This window comes from Eulemur rufifrons, chromosome 11 (assembly GCF_041146395.1).
Source record: "Eulemur rufifrons isolate Redbay chromosome 11, OSU_ERuf_1, whole genome shotgun sequence".
Classification (NCBI taxonomy): domain Eukaryota; kingdom Metazoa; phylum Chordata; class Mammalia; order Primates; family Lemuridae; genus Eulemur; species Eulemur rufifrons.
In genome coordinates this window covers 3090046-3117942 of record NC_090993.1, presented here as the reverse complement: position 1 = coordinate 3117942, position 27897 = coordinate 3090046, and the positions used below count along the sequence as shown (strand labels likewise).

The 27897-nt window shown below is 33.7% G+C and overlaps 1 protein-coding gene across 6 annotated transcripts in view; it reads left to right on the top strand.

The window, feature by feature from the left end:
* The first annotated feature begins 555 nt into the window (after window positions 1-555).
* The window catches only part of CDC42BPA (CDC42 binding protein kinase alpha), a 160763-nt gene continuing 133421 nt past the window's right edge, over window positions 556-27897 (top strand). For all 6 annotated transcript variants that reach the window (XM_069484523.1, XM_069484522.1, XM_069484520.1 and 3 more), the window contains exons 1-2: window positions 556-789; window positions 22677-22768. In XM_069484523.1, coding sequence (XP_069340624.1) covers window positions 612-789; window positions 22677-22768 — 270 coding nt within the window. In that variant the 5' untranslated portion in view covers window positions 556-611. The remainder of the gene's footprint in view (window positions 790-22676; window positions 22769-27897) is intronic.

The window sequence follows — 27897 nt, the reverse complement described above, 5'->3', positions numbered from 1 at the left end:
CGGGGACCTCGCCCCGTCCCTTTCCCGGTGGAGGAATTGCCGCTGATGCGTTATCCAAGTGGTGGTTGGGAGGATTTGCAGCAAAATTTTTTGGTTTTCCCTCCCCCTTCTATACATTCTGTTTTTTTCCTCCCTTTCCTATTTTTCTTCTTCCCGGGAAGTGAATTGCTGATGCAAATCGGACTTTATTCATTAATGATGCAACCGGATTCGTTTCAGGATTATGTTGCACGAGTTGAATTTTGAATGAAGGAGAAGAGTTTTTTTTTTTTTTTTAAAGAAGTGTTGATTCTTTAGTTCGTTGTACTTTTAATTATTATTTTATTTAAATACACGATTTAATTGTATTTTTCTTTTTAAAATGTATTAAATATATATTTTATGGTAATTTACCCTCAAAATATGTGTATATGGGTGAAATTGAAGACGCTTCAGTTAAGTGAGGTTACTGGTGTGTTGGATGTTTAATTCAGCACCGGCATTTCATGACAGTTGTTTGAATAACAAGTGGTTTATTTTTAAAACCACACCTTTTAAAATTTAGATTCAAATAATAAAAGTAAAAATCGTCATAATAATTTCAAGGAAAGCCAGCAGAAATTGAAGCAAACATGTCTGGAGAAGTGCGTTTGAGGCAGTTGGAGCAGTTTATTTTGGATGGGCCCGCTCAGACCAATGGGCAGTGCTTCAGTGTGGAGACGTTGCTGGATATACTCATCTGCCTTTATGATGAATGCAATAATTCTCCATTGAGAAGAGAGAAGAACATTCTTGAATACCTAGAATGGGGTAAGTTTGTATTTTTTAAAACACTCAATCTTTGGATGGGCATTGGAGTTTAATTGTCATGGAGAGTTATCATGAGTAAACTCTTTACTCTGTAATGAAAGAAAACATACATATCCACAGTACTAAAATAGACACCAATTATTCAAGGTTTTTTTTTCCTAGTTTTTAGTAATTATTTTCCCAGGAGAGAAACCATGCTACTTAATTGTTGCCTTGACTTAAGGCCTAGCTAATGTGGAATTTATAATGAAGGACGTATGTTTTTAGGTCAACAATAAGAGATTTTAAATAAACCCTGTGATGGGCAAATATGGGTTATTGCTCACCTAATGCATGACAGTATAATAGCCATTAAATTGAAAGGTGTTCATTGGTGGAAACATTCCTTTCCAGACTATGGAAATCATTCCCAAAATGGGAGGAGATAATAAAATATCTGTGTTTATCTTAGGTCAACAGGAGCCGGAAGGTGATGATCAGTGGTTTTATTTCATCTCTATGTAGAATAAGCAAAGGGAACTACTCATCATTGGCTTTCCAAAAATTGTTATGTTTGTAACAGAAAGTGACATAATTTAAAAATTTTGTGATAGTAGTTGATGGCAGCTCCCAACTGAGAGTTAAATTTTACTCTATATTTAATTTAAATCTAAACTGGTTAGATTTTTGGCTCCATTCTTATAGATGTAATTTAGAATACTGACTTTAGTGGACTAGATCTATGATGTGAGCAAATGCTCCATGTGACCTTCAAGCTTGAAGGCTTGGCTTAAGTTCTTGAGCTTCTGATGCTATACACAGGGCGCACTCTAACGTCCAGAAGTTCTCTATTGGAAAAAGTACACATGACCACCCAGAGGCCATAGTGGTACACTGGCTTTTGAAGGATTTTGGCCAAACAGTATTTTGTACCTTTGGAATACAAATAATTTTAGGTTTTTAGAAAATTTGTGTACTAAAATATCTTTATTCCCAAGTAAAACTTAATTTTCTTGAAGTAAAAGTCAAGTGCTGATTATTTCATTGTTTTGAATTTGAAATTTGTTAAAAATTAGTTTCTCGGGTAAACCACCGATTCAAGAATGACTGAACATACAAACTTTATTCAATTTGCCAGTATTGGAAGATTTCTAGCAACATGATGTCATGAGGTTTTAAAAAACTATGTAAATGTCAATAGGATGATTTTAAAAAACAGACTACCAGACTCATAATGGGAATGTAAGAAATCTAAACCATCTTTTAAGTGACTTCTCTCTTAAGAGTGAGATAATTTTGGCTTTGGTACTGGTTTTTTGAGTACATGTGCTTTATGTGTAAAGTATTTTATAAAGCATATATAGTTTTACATCTCATGTTTCATAACTTTAGAAATTTTGAGGCTTTTTTTAAGAATTAAAAAATTTGATACAGAGTTGGAATTTGAGTTCTTAAATTATGGTTCCATAGTGACACGCTAGTCTGTAATTATGATTGTCATTTAATATCCTTTCCTATCTGTAAAATTAAGGGAGAACTGTACCAGTAGTGAATATAATTTTATAAGTGATTTATGACTTTTATCATATCATAAAATCATATCCTCCATTGCCTTCTGGTTATTAGAGTTTACATAATAGTTTTATGCTGTGAGATATTTTGCTGTATTATAAGAATAATTTATATTTTCCAGTAAATGTTTTCTTCTGTATGTACAAAAACACCTTGTTTATATATTTTTGTAAGCCAAATAAGCCAAAACTCAAATAAGTGGCTGAATATATATTATTTTTATTAATATATTTTAAATAATTTCAAACCATTCTCTTCACAATTTAAGGTAAATTAGATTTTAGTAGTACCCTTCACATTTTGTCTTTTTAGAAGTCTGATATATGGCATAAAAAAAGTGTACAATTTCTTAAGTAAACTCCTATTGTTTTTCAGTAATAGAGAATAAAATAATAGAATTTTAAGGAATTATTTTGTATACTTTAGGGCTAGACAGTGTCTGCTAAGTCTTAGGCAGTTTTAAGTCCGAATATGAGTTCTTGAAAGGTGGGGATTATGAACCACAAAAGTTTGGGTAAAGAGTAAGAAAAGAAAGTCAAGAATGGAAAAGCCGTCAAGAGGTGTGTCATGAGGTGTAGTATTTACTATCCTTAAGATATTTGAGAATTTAGGTTAAGAATGCCAGTCTCTTCTTTTCATTTAGGTATTGAAATATACCAGCTGTTCTTCATGTATGAATTGCTATATTTTGAGGAAATGTCCTATTTTATTCTCATTACCTAACATTATATAAGAAACATTTTAGATGAAGGATGTTTCCAGATTGACCTCAGTTTAATATTTCAAACATAATTTTTTGGATCTTTGATGGAAATTTATAGGGACTGTTGTTGGGGTTAAATTTGATAATTTAGATTTGCCCTAAATGATATAACTTTTAGTTTGATTTTTAGTAATTCAAAAAAATATTAGGTCTTTAAATCTTCAAAAGACCCAATATTTGCAATGGGAGAGCAATATATTTAAATACTCTGTATTATATATTTGTGTTCAGAATTTATATTGATGAAAGTTTCAGCCAGATGCTCCTTATTTTTATGCTGATAATAGGTTACTTTTACAGTGGAGTCAGCCAAGATTCTAACTGGCTGTATTGCTTCATTTCCATCAATTTCATTTTATTCCTGGTTATGGTCCATTTCATTTTTTATATTGGTACAGTTAATGTTTTGTTCATAACAGTATCATAACAATAAGAAAACTGACAAAGTCAGATGTGTTGTTTTTCTTTGACAGCATTCCTTGCTTTTGGTGCTGATGGCTTCAGGGAGGAAATAAGTAGAGCGGAAGAGGGATTAGGCCAGTGAGCACTAGAGCAAGGGGATAAAAGTGCCTTAAGACCATAGATCACTTTTAAATTTAATAATATGTGTTATTTTCCAGTTGTAGCTAATAAGATTTGAAAGACTATGTTTTTTGTCTCCTTTGTTCTTTAAGTTGTTGAAATGATTATGGTTTGTATGTTTGTTCATAAAATAATAGTTTGGATGTCAAATATAACTCTAGAAAAAGTTACAGTGGAGTTATAGAAGTAAAAATAACTTTTACATTAGAAACTAATTTGCTAGTAATGACTAAATGAGTACATTATTCACTGAATTGGCTACTCCCTACTTTGAAATGGGAAATTGGAATTTTAGGGAGTCCTTTACCAATTTACTTAAAAAAATAAACGTAAGATAATATAATTCAATACAAAAGAAATGTGCAAGGCTGTATGTGGATCAATTTTTTTTGATGCTTTCTGAATCTTGAACTTTGTAATATTTCATACAAATTATCATTAAATAACAGTAATTTTATAGCTTATTCAGATTTTATGTATATCCACAGAAAATAGTCTGATTAATAAGCTTACTACAAGAGCACATCAGCAGGTACTGTGGTTTAAAGTTTTTTTCAGAGTAATTTTTAAAGCTATTCACATGTTTTTTCTATGTGTGGGTTAATTAAGTGGGGGTGGTGATGGCTTGATTAGAAGGATCTGAATGTTTTCTAGGATACTTTCCTTGTTTGTGTCTGCTGTTCCTCATTGTTAGCTTTTCCTGAGTAAAATTCACTAATGATACCAAATTACCAATATGGTTGTTTTATACCAATGATTAAATTTATTTTTATTTAAGACCTCGATTAGGATCGTTATAAATGTCTTCAGAAATTTTAGTTAGGCACTTGTTTCCTTTTTACTAGCCACCTGATGTGCTGTTCTAGTCTAAGAATGTTAGTGAATAAGTATAATTATTTTATCCAACACAGTGCTGGAACACGGTAGACGCATGTTCAATAAGTGGTGGCTATTATTATAACATTTCTCTTTCTTCTATTTCTCTCTCTCTCTCTCTTTCTCTTAAGAAATCACACTTAGAGGTAGTTGCCAGATGGTATTGGTTACTGCAACAACTTGATATTCATTAGTTAATGTTTTTAGGAACATAAACTTTTTTTTTTTGTAAATATTGCTTTGTGAATGAGAAGAGCATGTCAGGATTAACACTTTAAGAATTCTAGAAATGTATTTATTTCATGTGGAAATGTAAGGCATACCTTAGCATAGCAGTATAAAAACAAATAATATGTTATAAATTTTATGAAAGGTCCCATACTTCTTAGGACTTGAATACACTTACACAGTAAGCCCAGGTTATTTTAGGGTAAAAGAATTAGCCTAGCTCATATTAGTGTTTTATTGTAGTACTTTTCTGTGGCAGTCAAAATTTTTTTCCCCCAGACTTTTTCTCTCTTGTTACATTTATTGCCAGTTTGTTGTGCGTGTAGCTCATTGTTTTTCATCCTGCTGGTTGTGATAGGTTTTAAAATCAGTTTACTAGGCCTAACCAGCATTTAAAAAAATAAATAGACTAAAATGGAAAATGTCAAGTACATCATATGTAGAAAAAAATATTGTTATGTAAAACATTCTTTTCTTATATTATTCTTGTATTTCCTACTGTAGATTGAGATGAAAAGAGTTTGAAATACTTTAGTGTAGATGAAGCTATAATATGTTGATTGTTAAACAGTGAAAATCCTATAGCCGTAATTCCCTTTCTCAAAAAGAACATATGATAGGTTAGGGACCTACTGAAGAACTGAGGGGAAGTAAGGACAAGATACTTACTTGGAAAGAGACAGAAGGGGGAGGGGGAAAGGGGAAAGGAAGGAATGGGAATGAACATGGAGGGGTGAGGGTAGTGGGGGGAGAGAATGAGAGAAACAAGAATGAATATACTGTGTGCCTGGGTTGCTACTTGGGTCTGACCTGTGAATGATTGGGTATTTTTAATTTCGAAGAACTTAATGAACAGAGGAATTAACTTCACTCCTTTGTATCTTCTTTGATGGTTCATTGTTTCTGTGTCATTTTGGTTTTCTAACTTTGGGCTAATGAGTGTTGACTTTCGTTGATCGTCAGAGGTGTATAGTTTGTTTAATTTGAGGAATAACTATAGACTTGTAAACCACGGTAGTAGTTCCTTGGTTATATCTTTTCATTACTCCAGGTGAACTTCAGGGTTGATGTAGGTGAGGATTTGCTAGTTCTATTAGATTTTTCTCATCCCGTGTTACTCATGAAACTGCCAGTGAAAGTGACTTCAGGTTTTAAGTATTGAAGACCAACAGTTGTTCAGGTGCTTTTGCTATATCTTGATGAGTTAAGAAGTTCTTTCTATAATGATTTTTGTTTTTGAATGACCCACACTGCAAGTATAGGTCATACCAGCCATAAGAATGGCTTTCTTTTTGTTGTTGTAATGGCTAAGCCCCATTTTGAGATACTATTGTTAGCTACCTATCACCTTGCCCTCACCAAAAATCATAAGTAAGAAACATTTAAAAACAGACTATTAGCTCAGGTATGTGGTGGAGCTGACATACTGATACGGTATCATAAAGATTTTCCATACTCTCTACTTACAAAGATTTTTAAGAATTTATGGTTAAAACCACAATAATATTTGCAAGTCTAGTGTAATTTCTGTTTCTGCCTTTTTGCTGCATACCTTTATAATGTGTCACCCCATTTCTGACCATGCATGCTGACAGTTTCTTCCAGGAGCCCATTGTGTATTAGGTTGCTTGAGGTTGTGATTAAGTGTGATCATATTTGTTTCTTTTGCCTGTGTGCCCGTGATAATCCCAATTAAGTGCAGCAGCTCATGGGTTATCCTGGTTTTATTCAACCTCTGTACATCTGGCCCAGTTGACTTCTCTGTATTAAACGTGTATAAATGGATTATATTCCTCGATCTTATTGACCTTATTAAGCGTGCTTTTGTTTTTCCATTAAATGCTAAACAATCTGTAACTTCATTATTACATGTGCCTCTAACCTGAAAATATTGTGAATCCTCCACATCCAGGACCTTTGTTTAGCTGAAGGAATTAAAAAAAAAAAAAAAAAAAACACTTTTAACATGATCCTTTGATGGTGTCAATATCCTGCTTAATACCCTTCAGTGACTCCTGAATAGATTTCAGGATGACATTTAAATTCCTTAGCATGGTATACAGAATTTTTTTATACGGTCCTTGTTCGTAATCTTTTTCTTCACATTTAGGAAATAATTAAAAAAAATTTGAAACAATCTAAAACTTACAGAAAAATTAGTAGTATAATTTTTTGGGTCCTGAACCATTTGAGAGTAAGTTGCCTTAATTGGTAACTCTGTCATCCTCAAATATATGTATGTTTGTGTGTATTTTTCTACATTGTTCTACATAACCACAATACAATTATTAAAATCAAGAAATTAACATTGATATGTTAGTATCATCTGATCGTTAGGACTGAATTGTTCAGGAAGGAGATAGGAACAGCTCGTTACCATATATATTTTTTTTCCACTCTCACCTTTAAAATTGTTTTAAAATAACAAAATTTACATGTAATAAAATTCACTGTTTTTGATGTACATCCTATGAGTTTTTAACAACTATGGAGTCACATGACCACTACCACAGTCAAGGTATAGAGCAGTTCCATCATCCCCAAAACTCTTTTGCTTACCTTTTCTACTACACTCACCTTTTACTCTAGCTATAAATTAAATGTTGACTCTTTTAGTAATTAAGGTCTGTCTTTGACTGTTCCATGACTTTTCACATATTAGTTAATTTGCTTGGAAACTCCTCTTTTACTCCCCTCCCCAGGAGGCATTGGCAATATCGATTGAATGAATTAATGCCATTATACTTGTTATATGCAAGCCTAGAAGCAATAGATCTAATCTTGAAACAGAGCATGAAACTCGTATTTTTTATGTTAGAGACTTATTTTCTCTTTGATATATCCTTTTTTATTTTAAAAGTGATTTTTTTTCTCTTTTTCAAATTAATGAGAGTAGTACTCCATGGTATACATATACCACCTAATTTGTTTATTCACGCATGAATTGGTGGGCACTTGGGTTGATTCCACATCTTTGTGATTGTGAATTGCGCTGCAATAAACATTCACGTGCATGTGTCTTTTTGATAAGATGGCTTTTTTTCCTGTAGGTAAATACCCAGTAGTGGGATTGCTGAATCAAATGGTAGGTAGACCTGTAGTTCTTTGAGGAATCTCCATACCATTTTCCATAGAGGTTGTACTGGTTTGCAGTCTCACCAACAGTGTATAAGTGTTCCTTTTTCTCCACATCCACACCGGCATCTGTTGTTTTGGGACTTTTTGATAAAAGCCATTCTCACTGGAGTTAGGTGATATCTCATTGTGGTTTTGATTTGCATTTCCCTGATAATTAGGGTCATTGAGCATTTTTCCTTTTGCTTATTGGTCATTAATTTATCTTCTTTTGAAAAGCTTCTGTTCATGTCTTTTACCCACTTTTTAATGGAGTTGTTTGATTTTTTTCTTATTGAGTTGCTTGAGTTCTTTGTAGATTCTGGTTATTAGCCCTTTATTAGATGTATAGCATGTAAATATCATCTCCCATTCTGTAGGTTGTCTGTTGACTCTTAATTGTTTCCTTGGCTATGTAGAAGCTTTTTAATTTTTCAGTTATGCAAGATAAATAAGTTCTAGAGTTCTGCTATCCAGTGTAGTGCCTGTAGCTAACAATAGTGTATTTTATACTTAAAATTTGCTCAAAGGGTAGATCTTATGTTAAGTGCACACACACACACACACACACACATGCACACGCACAAACATAATAATAATAATGAAAGCAGTGAGAGGAAACATTGGTAGGTGATATATGTATGACCTTGGTGGTGGTGATGGTTTAGGAATTTATACCTATCCCCAAATGCATCAAATTATGTACATTAAACATGTATAGCTTTCAACATGTAAGTCATATTCCAATAAAGTGGTTTTTTATTTAAACTTTTTTTGAAAAATTGACATTAAAAATTCAAAAGTGATTTCTTCTAAGTAGTGGTTTATAATCCCCTCCCTTAGAAATTGGCTGTCTGTAAACAAGTACTTAATGGGTATGAGGTAAAGAGAAGAGGGTGCTGCTGTTTAAAGGAATGAGGTAAAATATGAATCTCTAATTTTTCAAGTTTAATTTTTCTTACATGAAGTCTGGGTTTAACTTTGTTTGTACAATGTCCAGCATAAACTGGGTATGGTGGCTCATGCCTATAATCCCAGCACTTTGGGAGGCCAAGGTGGGAGGATCACTTGAGGCCAGCAGTTTGAGACAAGCCTGGGCAACATAGCGAGACCCCCATCTGTACAAAAAATAAAAAAATTAGCCGGGTGTGGTGGCATGTGCCTCTCCCAGCTAGTTGGGAGGCTGAGGCTGGAGGATTGCTTGAGTCCAGAAGTTCAAGGTCACAGTGAGCTGTCATCAGGCCACTACACACCAGTTTAGGCAACAGCGAGACCCTGTCTCTTAAAAACAAAAAACAAAAAAAAACTCTTTAGAGTCTGGTGATAGATTGAACATACAAATATATTTTCATTCCTTTCTGCAACCCCACTAAAACTATAGTAAAAGAATTTTGTAAAAAGTCATAAACCTTTAAGGATGAAAAAAGCAGGAGAGAAGACTACAGCAATGAAATTTTGGAAGCCGAGAGGCAGGCAAATGAGTGATAATTAATGACTTAGGAGATCTGAGAAAGTTGAATCCCAAGTTAGCAATGGAGAAAGCTGATGACCTGTCCGGTTTACTTGACAGGGTCTTCAAAAGTCTTAGAAATGGGTATCTCTAGGAACCTCTGTAAGTTTAGATGCAGGTGGGGCTAAAATATGGAAGATTAATTGGAGCTGGCTTAAAAGCAGTAGGACTCTAGAGCACCTCCCCTACTGCACGCCCCCGGGCTACTTTATCCCTCTCTTCCTTAGACAAAGATTAGATTTTTCTTTTCTGTAAAACAGAGGTTTTCTGGGTTGAGCAACATCAGGCATAGTTTATGGTGGGCATTTCGTATTGAAAATAGGGGGATTAAATAAATGTTTATGTACTTCTGCTTGGCTACCAGCATGCTGGTAACTAGGCCTTTATTACAAAGACAGAAGATGAGAAGAATCTTTTTTGGAGAATCTGACCAGCCCAAGAAGAAAGACCTAAAGGTACATAATAGCCATCAGGGGTTCCTCAGTAAAGGAATTAGGTAATCACATTACTATAAAGTTTCTTATCACTGGGTTTCACCCAAGGGTTCAGAAGATCTTCAAATCATCTTTTCATTTTCTTTCCTTTTTTTTTTTTTTTTTTTTTTGAGACAGAGTCTCACTCTCTTGCCTGGGCTAGAGTGCTGTGGCGTCAGCCTAGCTCACAGCAACCTCAAACTCCTGGGCTCAAGCAAGCCTGCCTCAGCCTCCCGAGTAGCTGGGACTACAGGCATGCGCCACCATGCCCGGCTAATTTTTTTTGTATATATTTTTAGTTGTCCAGCTAATTTCTTTCTATTTTTAGTAGAGATGGGGGTCTCGCTCTTGCTCAGGCAAGTCTCGAACTCCCAACCTCGAGCAATCCTCCTGCCTTGGCCTCCCAGAGTGCTAGGATTACAGGTGCGAGCCACCGGGCCCGGCCTATTTTCTGTATAGACATTTTAAAGTGTTATGCAAAACAACTACTTAATTACTTTTAGTTTAAACTCCAGGAAGTGATCAAATCATGTTAAGAGTGCTGAATAGGAGCCATAAAAATGATTTTCAGATAATCTCTGTTCTCACCCTAAGAATATTAATATTGCCTTCCTGGGCAATATTTACTCATTAATTTTAAATTTTTCTTTTCCTTTTAATCCTTAGAACTCCTTTTCCTGCCTGACTGCTCTGGTTTTACCCACAGCCAGGTGGTTCTCCCCTTCCCCTTTTGTTCTTAAGGCACGTGTGCTTCCCAGGATTATTTATGAGTTCCTTACCGGGCCAGAGTGGAAGTTCAGATCTCTGGAGTCTCTGGGCAGTGCTGATCCCTCTCCTCTGCCCCGACCCCTGGGTTTTGTCCTCAACTTAATTGCCTGAGTTGGAACACTTGCAAAAGTTCTAGCTCTAGTTAGTGGGTAGGGGGCACTCAGAGACTTATTAATAATTGCTGCCTGTTGCTCAGGGCCTCCAGGTCCTACTAACTCTGACTCAGCTCAGGCATGGGGGACCAGCCATAGGAGATTCACCAACTGGAGGTGGGCAGCCCTGTGGGCTCTGAGATGCTTTCAGGGGCTCTGGGACAGCAGCTTCTGAGGGCCTCACGTCTACTGGACTGTGGGATCCAAGAGAAGAGCCCTTGCCTGGAATTCTAAGGGCTGGGGCGAGGCTGGTGGCCATTGGCTGGCTGACTGCCTCTGCTGTACAGCGTGGGGAGCTGGGCCTGTTCATTCCCTTAAGAGCTGTTCTGAGGAGTTTCCCAGCATGCCTGGGGTAAGGGTGGGGATAAAAAGTGAGGCTGAGGGCCAGGGCACTAAACCTACCCACCCCCTCCCCTGGATCTGGGTAAAACCAGAGCAGCCAGTCAAGAAAAAGAATCCTAATGATTAAAAGGACTTTGTTTTTGTTTTTGCTTTAATAAACCGCATCAGGCTAGGGTTTGTTAGGGCACCAGGCTGCACCAGGTTGACTTTCTTAGTTTGGCTTGGTGTAAATTTTCATAAGGCTCAGCGTTCTCTGCATTCACCTGGGCCATGGTGTTGGTGGAGATGGAGGACTGGAATTTGAGAGAATTTGGTGAGGAGAGAGGCAGCAGACCTGGCATGGTACTCTGGACTGTGGAACAGGCACTAGATAGCTGCTGATGGAGCCTTGGCCACAAGGAGCAGCGAGTCTGTCCCAGGGGACCACAGGTGCAGAGGCGATTAGAGGCGGCTCCGACTCCCTGACGTCTTGTGCTGGGATCCCTGGCCTGGCCAGCTTACCTTGGGGTAAGGCGAAGAGGGGCAGGCTAAGAACATGATCCCCATCCCAGCCAAAACAACCCTCCTCACGTACTACAGATGATTCCTGTTAGAAAACGCAGAGTCTAGAATGGAGTCCATTTTTAATGTATTATCATTTACTTACATCAATTAAACTTGAATTTTTTTGTAAGTATAAATTGGCAATTTTATTTCTAAAAGGTCTACTAAAGCTCAGGAGATAATCTAGTGTATTATCTCCTAGTCTTCAAACTGGGGTATCTGTATCCATGGTGCATGAAGACTTCCCAAGGGTTATGTGGATACATATAGTTTTAAGGGAATTAGTTTCTCTTAAACTTCCTTTCAACTTGCCTAAGTATGCTTTTCTAAAATCTATCTGTTGAGAACATTCCGAAATCTGTTGATATTCTTTTTCCATTCCCATCAGTTGGTCATTTTCCATTCTCATAAAATAAAGGCATATTTCTCATCTCAAATCTTGGTGGGGGTTGCTAGTACGTTGCCTGGGGTTGTGAAAATCTCCTGAGTACAAAACAAAAGGGACCGTTTGAGAATGTGCAGCTCCTGAGGGAGGGCAAAAAAAAGAGCTTCTATAAAAAGTATTGAAGTAGGTGTTTTATTTCACTAGCTTACAAACCAGTGGCTAAACTCTATTATCCATTATTTGAATTAAAAATTAAAGTCAGACTTGTTCTAACAGAAAAGTTATTTTTGTTGTTGGTTTGACAGTGAGGACCGGCTTTGCCAATTACATGGTGGACATTTTCCATAAATTTTCATAAATTCCAGGTTTTGATGGAATTCTATTTAAAGCACATATGCAATCTGAAATATATTGGAAATTACATCATTTACAACCATTTAAACTTCCAATTAAACATTTAAGCTATAATTTAAAAGTGTTTAAGGCAATACAGGGTTTTTCAAAACCTTTGTAGGACAGTATGTGAACAAAAATATTTCATGACCACTGCTAGAGCGTAGTGGAGAAAGCCTGGGCTTTAGAGTCAGTCTGATGGCCCGGCTTTGCATCTTGTCTTTGGCAATATTTGCTTTAGAAATTAATTTAAAAACTACTTACAAGTTTTATCCAGTATATATATTCCTAGTTTTCTAAGAGGTTTAAAATTTTTTGTTATTTTAATATAAACTGGCATTGAATTTTTATCAATTTTGCATTTATAGAGATGATAATATGATTTTCATCTCTTTTATTCCATTAATGTGATGATTAACATTGAAGTTTGAATATTAAATCAATCCTCCATTCTTGGATTAAGCTCATCTTGGTTGTGATGTATAACATACTTTTGGATTTGATTTACAAATGCTTTGATTAGGATTTTTTTTATTATGTTCACAAGAGAGATTAATCTGTAGTTTTCTTTACTTATATTGTCCTTGTAAGGTTTTGGTGTAAGGATTATGCTGTCCACATAAAACAAGAATCCGGGATGTGTTCCCTCCAGTAATGTTGGTATTATTTCTACCTTTAATACTGGGAAATTTGGAAGAATTCAATGGTAAATCCATTTCATTCAGGAGTTTACTTTCTGGAAAGATTTTAAATTATGGATTCAATTTTTTTATAAGATACAGGGTTATTCAAGTTTTCTATCACTTCTTGATTATTTGACAAGTTGAGTTTTTCTAGGAACTTGCACACTTCTAATTTTAAAATTTATTGGCATAAATTTGTTCACAAAAATTTTCTGTTTAATCTCTTACCATCCATAATTATGTACATTTTTCATTTCTAATGTTAATTATTTGTGTCTTCTCTTCATCACTCTTTGTAGAGATTTATCTTTTAAAAGAGTCAATTTTTTTTGTGGTTTATTTTCTCTTTAATATTTCTCTATTATCTACTCATTTGTATTCTTTTATGCTTTTTTCATCTTTTAAAGTTCTGTGATTAGCTCATTAATTTTCAGTATTCTTTTCTAATATAAGTTTTAAGGCTTAAGATTTCTAATTATCACCTTAATTGCATCCGATACGCATTGATATGTTGTCTTTTCATTATTGTTCCATTCTGAATGCTAATTTCCTGTTTCTGTTTTCCTTTTTGACCTGTGAGTTGTTTAGAGCTATGTTTTCATTTCCAATGCCTTTTTTTTTTATAAAAAAAAGTCATTAGTTTAAAATACTTCTGATTTGTGTCACATCACAGTATTTGTTTGATATTTATAAATATTGATTACAGAGAGATATGTATTAAAATTACCTATCTTGATGGGAGATTTGCCAATTTTTCTATGCAACTCTTGTCAGTTTATGCCCAGTATACTTTGGGGCTAAGTTAATTAGGTACATAAACTGTAGAATTATTATATTTCCCTGATGGAACGGTACCTTATCTAATGGCAGTCATTATCCATAGTGAGGCTTTTTGCCTTAAAGTTCCCCCATTTCTCCTCATGTTAATATAAATAATGTACCGTTATTTGGACATTAGTTATCTGGTTTATCTTTTTCCATCTTTTTTATTTTATTTTTTCTGTATCCTTGTGTTTAGACGGTTTTTGAACACCATGTAATTGGATTTTTCACCCTTAGTGTGTGAAATCTTTGTATTTTAACTGGAACATGTAGGCTATTTACATTTATTGTAAATAGAGATTCATTTGGATATATATTTTCCCTATATTTATTTTTCCGTATGTTCTCACTGTCTTTGGGATTAATTTAGTACATTTGCCTAATTCAGTTTTCCTTTCTACTTGTTTGAAAGACATACACTCCATTTTTGTTCCTTTAGAGGTTACCCAATGAAAACTTCTACAGTTGACAAAGTAAAGCTAATCATTTTCTTTTATTTTTTGCCCAAGAATCCTGTCCTGTGACTTCTAGTCTCTATTCTTTTTAGTTGGGAGAAAGAGAATCTGATTGGGATAATTCGAGTTAGGTGTCTACTTTTAGATCCTAGGCATTGCAAAATGTGGGAGGGGGAGAATTGTAGTGGAGATAGGGCCACTGGAAATTCCTCACCCTTATTCTTTACATCCCTCCTTATTGCTTCTTGCATCACATATCGACTTTTATCAGCCATTTTAGGAGATACATACTAAAGAATTGCTGCAGACTCAAGTATATCTAACTCCATAGTCTTTCTGTAAGACTTTTTTTGGTATATATGAATATTTGAAAACTGTCATACTAAGCAACCCCTTCTTTCCTGCCCCCGAACTGGTCACCTCTCAGTGGCTAAGCTGTTCCAAAAGCATTGGGTCATTTATATCTTTTTGTTTCTTCCATTCTATTCCTTTAGTGCTTACCTGTTTGAGAATTTCTAGGAAACTTGGAAGAATTGTCATCAGTATTTTACAATTAAAATGAACTATACCCTAACATTTAATGGAGGTTCAGCACCACGGACAGATGCACGTGTGGCACCTGTCTCAGTCTGGCACCCAAACAATTTAGCAGACTAATACATTCTTCTGAAGTCTCCACTTGTCATCATTCTTTTCATTGTAAGTTGAACTCCTCCCTGGTTTTATTAATCATCTTACAGCCAGGTCTTGCCTTTTTGAAGTTTTCATTTTATCTACTTATACAATACTTACCTTGCTAGTACCTTTGAGTTAGTAAGTAATTCAGTCTCCATAAAGAAACTGACAGATATGTTAAGGAACTTACCCAAGGTCTCATAGCTATTTAATGACAGAGCTAGATTTTGAACTCAAGTTTTTCTGATTCTGAAACCAGATCTCTTAATTACCTGGCATACTTGATTTGTGACTTTAAAAATGTATTCAAAATCAATTTATATTGATTTTAAAAATTAATGCTTTTTCCCCACTTTGTATTATATTGGCCTTTTTTTCTTACTACATTGCAAGGGTGCCTTGAATTTTAGGGCTAGCAACCCTCTGATCATCATAGAATACAGACGTTTTCCCCATTTGTATTTTTTCTTTTGAACTAGAGTATTTTTTAAAAATAACTTTAATATAAAATAAAACTTTAACTTTTATTTAGGTAAATCTTTCTATCTTTTCCTTTAAGAATTTTGCTTTTGGCATCCTGATTAGAAAAGTTCTTCCCCATCCCAAGAACATAAAAATATCCTATTCTAATACATATATGGTATACATAAATTGTGTTTTAGATTATGTATATTTGAACTGATAATTTTATAACACATTTTAATAGCTGGTAAGGTAAAGGCCTTCATATTTCTTTTTAAATGTTTTCTTGGCTATTCTGCTACATTTATTCTTACAGATGACCTTATGATTATTTTGTTAAATTCTCTTTCTTTCCCCAAAGTCTAATTAGGCAGAATTTCTTTTTAAGATAAACTGAGTAGCCAAACCATTTTCTTTTCACATTTATCATATTTTAAACATATGAAATAGTTTAAAAACAATTTTTATTGACCAGCCTTAAAAAACCTTACCAATTTATATTATAATACTGTTCTCACTAGCTGGGTGGAAATAAATTTACACAGTGTCCGTATTTATTTTTTTCTTTTTTTGAAATTTATTTCCTATGAAACTATTACATAAAATTTCCTATGAACCTGTTGTTGACTTAGACATTGTTAATAGTGGTGATAACTGAAGATATTTGAAAGAAGGAATGTGAGGAGGTTAAGTTGTTGCCATGGGAAGATTGACTAGCTAACTACCCAGAATGTTTCCCATTTCTAGTGCAGTTGCTTATATTGAATAGATACTTAATAGAGAGTTAAATAAATGCTGAGTTAAATGAATAATGAAGACCTTTTTTGGTGAATTTTTTAAGCTCTAAGTTTCAACCTTATGGAACCGATCAGAATTAGAGATACTATTATATTCACTAATCTTATTTATACTAGTCAAAGTAGATGAACTACAATACCAGTTAGCAATTTACAATAAAGAATATATCTGTTAGACATCAAAATCATTTGTGTGAGTCCCAGTAGTGCTTTTTTTTGAGATATAATTTGCATACTATATAATGCACCTGTTTATACAATTTAATGTTTTTAAGTATATTCACAGAGTTGTGCCCAACCATCACCACAACTCAATTATAGAACATTTTTATCACCCCCCCCCCAAAGAAATCCCATGCCCATTAGTGACTAGATACTCCATATTACCCTTTCTTCAAGTCCTAGAGAACAACTAATCTACTTTCTCTATACATTTGCCTATTTTGGAATTATATAGGAAAGTACGAAATACAGCTGATTTTTGTGTGTTGATTTTATATCCTGCCACTTTGCTGAATTCATTTGTTAGCTGTAAAATGTTTTTTGTATATTCTTTAGAGTTTTCTACGTACAAAGATCATGTCATCTGCATGCAGATAATTTTGCTTCTTCCTTTCCAGTCAGGAAGGCATTTATTTCTTTTTCTTACCTATTTGCTCTGGCTAGAACTTTTAGAACTATGCTTAATAGAAATGGCTGAAGCAGGCATCCTTGTCTTGTTGCTAATCTTAGGGGAAAAGCTTTCAGTCTATCTCCATTGTGTATGAAGTTCTGCAAATATGAGTTAACTGTGTCTACTTTTAGCTAAATAGCAAGTTTGAATTTAGGTATTATTGGTTCTAACATATTTTTATTCCTTACATATTTCTTCCATTTTGAAAGAAATGTCTGTTAATGGTGGAGAATATGTTTTTACTTCTTTATGTTTTAGTGTTGAAATCTTGGTTTAAAACTTTTTTATTTAGAAAATTACCATGTTATATAGAAATTGTAAGAATAGTTTAACAAGGCCTCATATACTCTACTAGATTTACCTATTTTTAACACTCTGCCACATTTGTGCTGTTCTCTCTTTGTCCACACACACACACACACACACACAGACACACACACCACACACACACAATTTTTGCTGAACCAGCTAAGAATAAATTACAGATATCATGACTCTGTAACTGTACATGTTTCTGCATCTGTTTTCTTAGAATAAAGAAATTCTCTTAGATATCCCCATGATACAATTATCAATTTAGCAACTTTAACTTTGATATAATTTTATCTAATATACATTAAATATTGAAATTTCACCAATGTCCCAATAGTATTCTTTACATTGATTTTTTAAAAAAAAATTTTTTTTGACACAGGGTCCAGTCTCTGTTACATATTGCTTTTAGTTATCATGTGGTTTATGGTCTCTTTGAATCAGAAGCAATTCTTCTAGCTTTCTTTATTTTTCGTGTCATTGTCGTACGTTGAAATTTGTCATGTTGCAGGCCAGTTTTCTGTAGCCTGTTTCTCAGTCTAAATTTGTCTGATTATCTCCTCATGATTAGGTTCAGGTTTTGTCTGTGGTAGGGGTGTTGTCACAGGCGGTCCTCTGTTCATTCTCGGTGCATCACACCAGGACGCACATAATGTCCTTTTGTCCACTATTGTGGTGTGTGTGTGTGTGTGTTCTGATCACTGTAGCCATTTCTCCCAGGAACCTAGGTTCCTTTTGGTGAAGAATGGTAAATAGAAACCAGTATCTGGATGCTGTGTGTGCTCATTACTGCTGAGGAGTACTTGTGTGTCATTGCTTCAGCGCCCTCAGTATGCGTGTTGCGGTGTGTAGGTGTGTGGGTTTTCTTATGTGTTTGAACTTGTAAAGCCATTTAGGATTGGTTTTTTTTTTGTGTGTGTGTGTGGAAGATTTTAAACTGATTCAACTTGTTTATAGGACAATTCAAGTTTTCAATTTTTAAAAACATTTTTAGGAATTTGTTTACTTCTGCATTTTCCAGCGTATTGGCATAAGTTTGTAATACTCTCTTTCTATTTGTTTAATCTCAACATCTGCAGTTTTATCTTAATTTCTCATTCCCAATATTTTTTATTTCATCGTTTTCTTTTATTAGTCTTTTCAAGAAACCATTCTTTGGCCTTGTTAAACTTTTCTTTATTTTTTTTCTCTTCTGTTTTTTTTTAAAGACAGGGTCTCATTCTGTCACCTAGGCTGGAGTGCGGTGGCATGACCGTATCTCACTACAGCCTTGAACTCCTGGGCTCAAGCACTCCTCCCACCTTAGCCTCTCAAAGTGCTGGGATTACAGGTGGGAGCCACTGTGCCCAACCTATACCTTTCTATTATATGCTTATTTTCAAATCAAATAATTTTATTCCCTTACATTTTTGTTTTCTTCCTTCTACTTTGAGTTTTGTTGCTCTAATGTTTTATGTGTATGTTTAACACCTAAATTTTCAGACTGTTTTCTTTCCCAGTGTAAATATTGAAGGCTCTAATTTTTTTTTTTTTTTTTTGTAAAAAGTGGACTGGTTTAGGCTGTATCCTAGGTGTTTTGATATGTATTATTTTTTATTGTGTAGTTCTGAGTATTTTCTAATTATCTTATTAATTTCTTCTTTTAATTTCAGGGCTTATGGGCTTTCCTGGTTGTTTTTCTGTTATTGATTTCTGATTGCATTTGTTGCGGTGTACAACAATAATATGAAAGAAATCAATAATCAAAAGTCCACTGAAAAGATACACATGCTAGATGTTTTCACTAACAGGTTTTACCAGACCTTCAAGTCATAGTTTCCCATATAGTCTTCTAAAAGTTTTATAATTTTGTTTTTCACATTGAGATCATTAAACAACGTGGAATGCTTCTGTTTTAGAGAATAGAAAAGGAGAGAAAACTACTAAACACATTTAATGAGGTTGGTTTATCTATCAGATGAAAGACATCACAGAAAAAAGGTAATTGTAGACAAACTTTGTTCACAAAAATTCCTAAATAAAATCAAGCAAAACAATCTCAGCTGTGTATTAAAATGTTACAACCAAATATGATTTATTCAAAAATATACAAAAATAGTCAACTTATAAAGTCAATTTACATAATATACTATGTTAAGACAATGAAAAAGAAAAACCAAGTCTTCTTCACAGAGACTGTAGTCAATTAATAATAGTCCCTCCAGCTTTGTATTGGAATACCTATTACTCATGTTCTTTTCAATACATGGTGGTTTCAGATTTATTATTTTTGGCCTATTTGGTTCTTAAAAAATAAAATAGTCATGTTAAGCTAATTTACATTGCTTTGATTTCTTATAACGTGAGCATCATATTCTTTTTACTAGCAATTTGTATTCAACAACACCGAAAGTTTTATAGGCGGGAGTAACACTTGTGGTATTTCAAGTTTACGTGAAAACAGGGCCTGTTTTATTTATCTTTGTACCTCCAGCATCTTGTACAATGCTTGGCATATAGCAGGTATTCTGAGATATTTATTAAGTGAATTAAATAAATGATCAGTAAACTGTGAGCCTTCTGAAGAAATTTGTGATGTAGACCAATTTTGGAATGTCTGAAAATAGAATAGTTTTGCAATGTCAAAGAAATGGAATTTTTATTCTAGGAGATTCCAGCGAGTAAAAACTAGACAGGGTTATTATTTTAATTTATGTTAATGGTATAGGCTCCCATAAAACTTCTGTAACTGACAAAGTCTTCAGTCCTAATTATTAATGGTTTCATGGTTCTCCTTTATTTGTGTTTCCAGGGCATCATATGTTGTGTGGAAAGATATTATTTACTTTTGGACAGATTGTCATTCTTTGTGCCTTTGCTAAAGAGATCATTTTGCCAATCATGTGCTAACCTGAATCATACTTCAGTCACTCCGGGTTTAAAAAATAGTTTCTTTGTTGTTTTGCAATAGTGTTTCAGAGGATTGAAATATCTAGATTCCTCACCTTTTAGATAAGTAGGATGTTAACCAAAGGAAGGTTATATATAGAATTATTCTGTAAGAACTGAATTGGATTACAAATATCTATAGTCTGTGATGAAATGTTGTTTTTGTCTTTAGGGTCGGTAGTAAAACAAAGATACAGTGCATATACTTTTTTGAGTGTCAGGTTATTTGTAAGCATTGAGGGGGAAAAGTAAAGTGAATTTGAACGTAAACTTCAAGAATTGCTAAATGTTATGCTGTAGGCTGCTGTGTTATATTTTCTAGAGCTATCTGGCAGCTAGTCTCATGTGGGTTCCACGTGTTTTGTTTTGTTTTTATCTATTCTATACTATCCTTAACCAACTACAGACAGTCCTCCACTTACGATGGTTTAACGTAACGATTTTTTGACTTTACGATGACTTTATCAGGACCCAGTCTTTAGGACTTAGGACAGGGTTACAGTTTTTACTGAATGCATATTGCTGTCGAGCTATTGTAAAGTTGAAAAATTGGAAGTTGAACCATAATAAACGGGGGACTGTTTGCTGTGTTGGCAGCATGAAATGCATTTTTGACTTGTGATATTTTCAAGTTTACAATGGGTTTATCGGGATGTAGCCCCATTGTAACTTGAGGAGCATTTGTATTTCTGATATATTCACATAGAAGCTGGAAAGGGAAGGACACTGTTCCCAGATTACTGCACTATTCCTTGTGGTTCCCTTATATACTACCCACACCTTTGTAAATAGTCCACTTGTAAATAAACTTTCCTCAAATTAGGGTAATTTGTTTCCCACTGGGACCTGGACTGATAAACAGGAGCCACAGTCTCACAATTTACCTAGTCTAATTTTTTCAAAACCAGATGCCTTGGTCATTTTATCAGTGTTCACTTCCTGGCCCCCTCTCCCACCCTCCTCCTCCCCTCCCCCTCCCCCTGTATGACATCCTTCATACCTTTAGTCAAACTTGGTCTCTTTCTTTGATCTTCTGCTTCTCTACGAATTCCAAGTAGAGATCTAATCTCTGCTTCCTTTCCTAACAATCTAAAATACTAATGTAGAAATCTCTAGTACACTTGGTTAAGTCGAGAAGAATACCCCTGTTTTCTAAGCTAGTTAGAGCTAGCTAAATGTGCACTTTCAGACCAAAGCAAGCTATAAGGCCTGCCGTGTCTATTTCACTCCTCTAATGCTCAAATACATATCTTTGGTCTTGTCACACTCTGGCTCCATGGAAGGGAGGGAGAGAAGAGAGCTGTACCCATATGTAATGGTCTTTTAATCATATCAACTCCTTTTTATGTGTGAGAGTAAAGAGGGACACAAGAAAAGGAAAGGAGACATGTCTAAACTCTTGGAGGCAGCAGAATGTGTAATTGATTTACTCACTTAAAGATGTTAATTTGTCCCCTATTTATTACTAGGATTATATCCAAATTCCTTGCATGATACTCAAGGCCATTCCCATTTTCCAGTTCTTATTTCTTTACCTTTCTTCTTAGAATTCTGTAGCAATGGATTATTTACCATTATCATCCCAAATTGACTTTCTTACTCTCTTCATTTGTTTATATTGTGCCTGGAATGTGTACGCTGTCCAAATCCAGGCAAAGGAACAAAAATTCTACTTGGTCCTCAAGGTTCAATTCTTCTGTTACGTCCTTTGTGAAGCATTCTTTTCACATAATTAGTGTTCCGTTTCTCACTGATCCTGAAGCACTCTGTATTTACCTGTGTTAGAAAGTTTATCACACGGTTACATTTTGTGCATCTTATGCAGGCATACTTTTCTGTCTTTCTTGAAAACTGAGAGCTTTTGAAGGAAAGTGCCATGTTGTGCTTTTTAAAAACTCCAGTCATTGCCACCATGCTTTGTATAGCATAGGCTCTTGCTAAAGGCATGTTAAAGTAGTAAATAAATGAATAAGTATGAAAGAAATATTAAATTACTTGGTAGGAATTGCTGAAGAGCTCACTGGTGCCATGAAATCTGCTTCTACTTCTTGGACTTTTGTGCTAAGTATACATTTAGCATTGACAGCATATGTAGAATGTTTAGCGTGAGCATAAACTGGTCTCATTTTTATATCTCTCCTGCTTTGCGTTATTTTATATGTTGTTTGGAGTTTTAAAAATGTTTCTCACCAAAAATGTAATTCATATATAAGAAATACAAAGGAAATATATTAGGGAAATTAAATCTCTTCTTATATAGTTTGATGAGGTTTTTTAATACTCTGGCTTAATTCTTAATCATAATTTGATTTTTTTTGTATAAGTAAGAAACACTATTATTTATATCTAATTTGTATCACATTTCATTAAGAAGGTAATTGATGTGCTCTTTTGTTTCAGCTAAACCGTTTACTTCTAAAGTGAAACAAATGCGATTACATAGAGAAGACTTTGAAATATTAAAGGTGATTGGTCGAGGAGCTTTTGGGGAGGTAAGAGATTAAGATTTTATAAAAGGTCTGCTAATTGTTTTGGAAGCTGTTTTATGTAGTCATGAGATAATTTAACTGAAGTATTATTTACTTGCTGTTGTAATTGATACAGTTCTTCAGAAAATATATTAAAGTTTTGAATGAAATATTTTTACATGGAATTTTTTCCTAAGACATTTCACATTTTCATATGTACTTCATATGTTATTGTAGGTATGACTGTGTTTCTAGATTCCTTTATTCCATTGGGCCATTTGTCTCTCCCTGTGCCAATACCATATTGTTTTCAATTAGTCTAGTTTGTAAGGAGTCTTGATATGTGGTTATGAATGTGCTCCCTCTTCCTTCACCTCCCTCCCTCTCCCTATGTCTCTTTTTCACCCTGTATTTTCATATTATTTTAAAATCAGTTTTTTGATTTCTACCCTACTCATACACACACACGCACACACACACAGGAATTTGGATTAGGATTGCATGGAAACTGGAGATGAATTTGCAGATAATTGGTATCTTAACACTGAGTCAGCTAATCCATAGACATGGTATATTCTTCATTTAGTTAGGGCTTTATAAATTTTTTTCAATAATGTTTTGTAGTTTTCATTCAGTGTAGAGGACCTCCACATCTTTCTGCAGATTTATTCCTAGATATGTGATATTCTTGATGTTATTCTAATTAGAATTGTTTAGGTTTCATTTTCTGGTTGTTTTTTTGGGTAGTTAGAAAAATAATTGAATTTTGTTTATTGACCTCCTACCCAGCGACCTTGTTAATTGTACTTTTTAAAGTTATGAATCGTGTTGAATTTTAATAAAATGCTTTATTTGCATCTTTTGAGACACTCATGATATCTCTCCTTTACTTTGTTTATGTATTGAATTACACTGATTTATTTTCAAATGTTGAACTATGTTTGCATTCCTAAAGTAAGCCCAACTTGGTTGTGATGTATTATCCTTTTTATGTATCAGTGGATTTGTTGTGCTATTTTTTGGTGTGTTTTTTAGGATCTTTTTACCTGTGCTCTTGAGAGAAATTGGTCTGTAATTTTCCTCTTTCTGATGTTCTGATCATATTTTGGTGTCTTGGTTATGGTAGTCTCATAAAAAGAGGGAAATGTTTCCTCTTTTACTGTTTCCTAGAAGAGTTTGTGAAGATTGTTATTATATTTTCCTTATATCCTTATAGGATTTCACTGGTGAAGGCATTTGGGCATAGAGTTTGCTAGTGAGAAAGTTTAAATAAGGTATTTTATTTCTATAATGGAAACAGAACTACTTGGATTTCCTATTTTTCTGTCAGTTTGCTAGGTTTATCCATATCATCTAGTTTTTCAGACTTACTACTACATTGGTCATTTGTACCTCTCGTTTTTTGATTTGTCTTGCTAGAGGTTTATTTCTTCTATTTTCTTTGGTTTTAACTTGCTATTCTTTTTCTAATTTATTGCCATAAAGCACTGATTTTGAGTTCTTCTTTTTAAATCTGCGTTTAAGGTTCTATGTTTTCCTCTAAGCAGCTTTAGCTAGGGCTGACAAGTTTTGATATGTTGTATTTTCATTATTATTTTGCTCATAATACAATGTGATTTTAAATTTCCATTGGTTTTTTTAATCTATGAATTTAGAAGTTTATTTCTCAATTTCTAAACATTTAGAGGATTTTCTAGTTATATTTATTTTATTGAATTGCATAATTTTATAGTGGTTAGAGAACATACACTTTGTGATTTCAGTCCTTTGAAATTTGCTATACAGTGTTCTATAAATATCAGGTCAAATTCATTAATCTTGTTTAAATTTTCCACATCCTTATTTTCTGTTTTCTCTGCTTGATTTATCATTCGCTAAGAGAGTGTTTTTTTTAATTTATTTCAGTTTTTGCTGATCATAAACAGAGTTATTATATCTTCCTGGTGATTAACTCTTTCATCATTATGAAATGTTCTTGTTATCTCTGTAATGCTTTTTGACTTAATGGAGTTATATCTTCCAGGTGATTAACTTTTCATCATTATGGAATGTTCCAATTATGTCTGTAGTTTTTTTTTTTTTAACTTAAATTTCCCTTATTAGTAGAGCTACTCCCCCTCTTTTTATTAATGTTTGCATTAAATGTCTTATTCCATCCTTTTAGTTTTAGCTTTCTGTAACCTTGTGGTATGTTTACTGTTAAGTATAGTTAGGTTTTGTTTTTTTAATCCAGTCTGATATATTTTATCTTTTAATTGGAGTGTATCTAGTCACTTGACATTTAGTGTAATTATACTGCTTATTATTATTTGTTTTCTATTTGTCTTGTCCATTTTGTGTTATTTTTCTTTAATTTCTTGCCTTTTCTTGGATTAATGGAATATTTTAAATTACCCCCTCATCAATTTCTTAGTTTTACCTTCCTTTATTGGTTCCCCGAGAGAATGCCACATGTTATCCTTGATAAATTTGTATTATGCCAGTTCCCGCTTGCCCAGTTTCTACCCTTGTTTGTCATTGCTGTCATGTATTTTAGTTTGATGTATATTTGAAACCCCCAAAAGATATGATTATACTGTTGTTATTCGGGTAGATTTACCCACATATTTATGTTTTCTCTTGCTCTTCACATTCACATACTTCTATTGACATATTTCCCTTTGGGATCTTTTTCCTTTTGACTTAAAAATTCCCTTTAGTATTTCTTTAGTGTAGGTTTGCTGATGATAAATTAACTGCTTTTTTTGTCTGAAAATGTATTTATTTTGAGGTATATGTAAATATATAAATATAGCTTGGTGGATTTGTATGTTTGTATAAACTTGTGCAAACCATCATGCAAATCAAGGGGTAGAACACTTCCAGCATTCAAATAGGCTCCCATTGTCCCTTCCATTGAATAACCACTTCCTTGTTAACTAACTATTCTGACTTATGCCATCATAGATTTATTTTGATTTATTTTGCTTGTTTTTGTTATATTAATGGAATTATTATATATAGTATATACCCTTTGTTTCTGGCTTCTTTTGCTCAGTATTATACTTATGTGATTCATCCTTGTTTTTCACTGGGTTCACTGTATTTCTTTGTCTGAATATACCATCGGTTATTTATTCATACTAGTGTTGGTGGGTGTTCAAGTTGTTCATGGTTTTTGGCCATTGTAAATAACGCTGTTATGCACATTCTTGTACATGTCTTTCAGGAGACATAAGCACTTATTTGTGTTTCATATAAATTTAGGACTAGAATTGCTGGGTCACAGAGTAGACATATTTAGCTTTAGCATATAATGCCAAATAATTTCCCAAGTGGTGACTGATTTATACTCCCACCAACAGTATATGAAGGTTCCAGTTGTTTCATAACCTAACATTTGGATCACTTTTTTTTTTTTTTTACTTTAGCCATTTTTTTAGTGAGTGAGTAGTTGTATAGCATTGTAATTTCATTTTGTGTTTCCTGATAACTCTTAAAGTTGAACACATTGTCATATCACTACTTCACATCACTTGGATATCCTTTTTCTTGAAGGTGCACATTTTGGGGTGGGGGATGTAGGAGCCTGGTGGGTGGGCTGTCTGACTTACTGGTACATTCTGGATACAAGTCCTTTGTTGGAGATATACTCACACACGTATTAAAAAAATTTTTGTGGTTTGGCTTTTTACCTCTTTTTATAGATATTGTATGAAACAGAAGTTGTGTTAATGAAGTCCAGTAAGTTAACCATTGTTTATGATTAGCGATTTTTGTTTTTAAGAATTTTTTCTAACTTCAAGGTCATGAACATTTTTTCCTGTAATATAAAAAAAAATTCTTTGTATGATCTTTCAAAATAAATCTTCTACATTTAGATGTCTGATCCATCTGGTATTGACTATTTTGTGTTTTCTGAGGCATAGGCCAAGTTCATTTTATTCTTGTGGTTTCTCAGTATCATTTATTATAAAGACTACCTTTTCCACGTTTCATTACAAAGGAACTTTTGTTTTAAATCAGGGGTCCCTAAATATGTTACTAATTAATTTTTTAATAGTGTTCAGTGTAGGAGTCTTGTTCATGTTTCATTAAATTTATTTACAAGCCTTTGATGTTTTTTGAGAAGTTTATAAATGATAGTTTTGGAATTTTCTATTTTCTAATTTTATTGCGAGGATAGAAATACAGTTGATTTTTTGGTATATTGATCTTTAAGGACCTGATTAACATATTAATTCTAGTTTATATATAAATTTTTAAAAATTATGTACTTAAATTATATCATTTCTAAGTAATGACAGCATTTTTTCTTTCCAATTTTTATGCCTTTTATTTCTATTTCCTACATTATTGAAATAGAGAAGATCTCTAATAAAATGTTGAATTCAGGCAGTGAAAAAGGACATTCTTGTCTAGTTTGTGAATTCAGCATTCACAAGTAGTAAATACTGTTGAGTATGAAGTTTGCTAACACTTTTTTTCAATTTTTTTTTTTTTTTTTTTTTTTACTTCGAGTGCTAGTCTGTAGATACTTCTGTTGTGAAGAGGAGTTAACTTTTATCAAAAGCTTGATCTGTATCTATTTTGATTTCATTTAACTACTATATTTGGTTAACATGGAAATTACAATAATTTTCAAATATACCAATATTGTATTACTATGTAAATCGAGTTGTTCCTGATGTGCCCTTTTAATGTAGTTTTGATTTGCTAATTTGTTTAGAACCTTTTTGTTTACATACATGAGAGAGAGCGGCTTTTGTGTGTCTTATCATTTCCTTACATTTTGGAATGATATGCTTAGCTCATAAGAAAATTGGGAAGTGTTCCATCTTTTTTCAGTTTTCTGAAAGCATTTGTGTAAGATTGGAATTCTTTTAAAAAGTATCTGGAAGAATTTACTAATGAAGCCGTCTGAACTAGGAACTCAAATATTTTGTGTTTGTTTACATCTTTTGGGGTAAACTTTGTATATGTTGTAATACACTAATTGTATATGTACAATTCCATGAGTTTTGACAAATGGATCACCTTTATCAGGTATAGAATATTTCTGTCACCTTAGGAAATTCCCTTCCCTGTAGGTTCCCCACTTCTTCAATCAAATGGTAACCATGGTTCTGAGTTTTAACTGCAGATTAATTTTGGCTGTTTGAAAATTTCATATA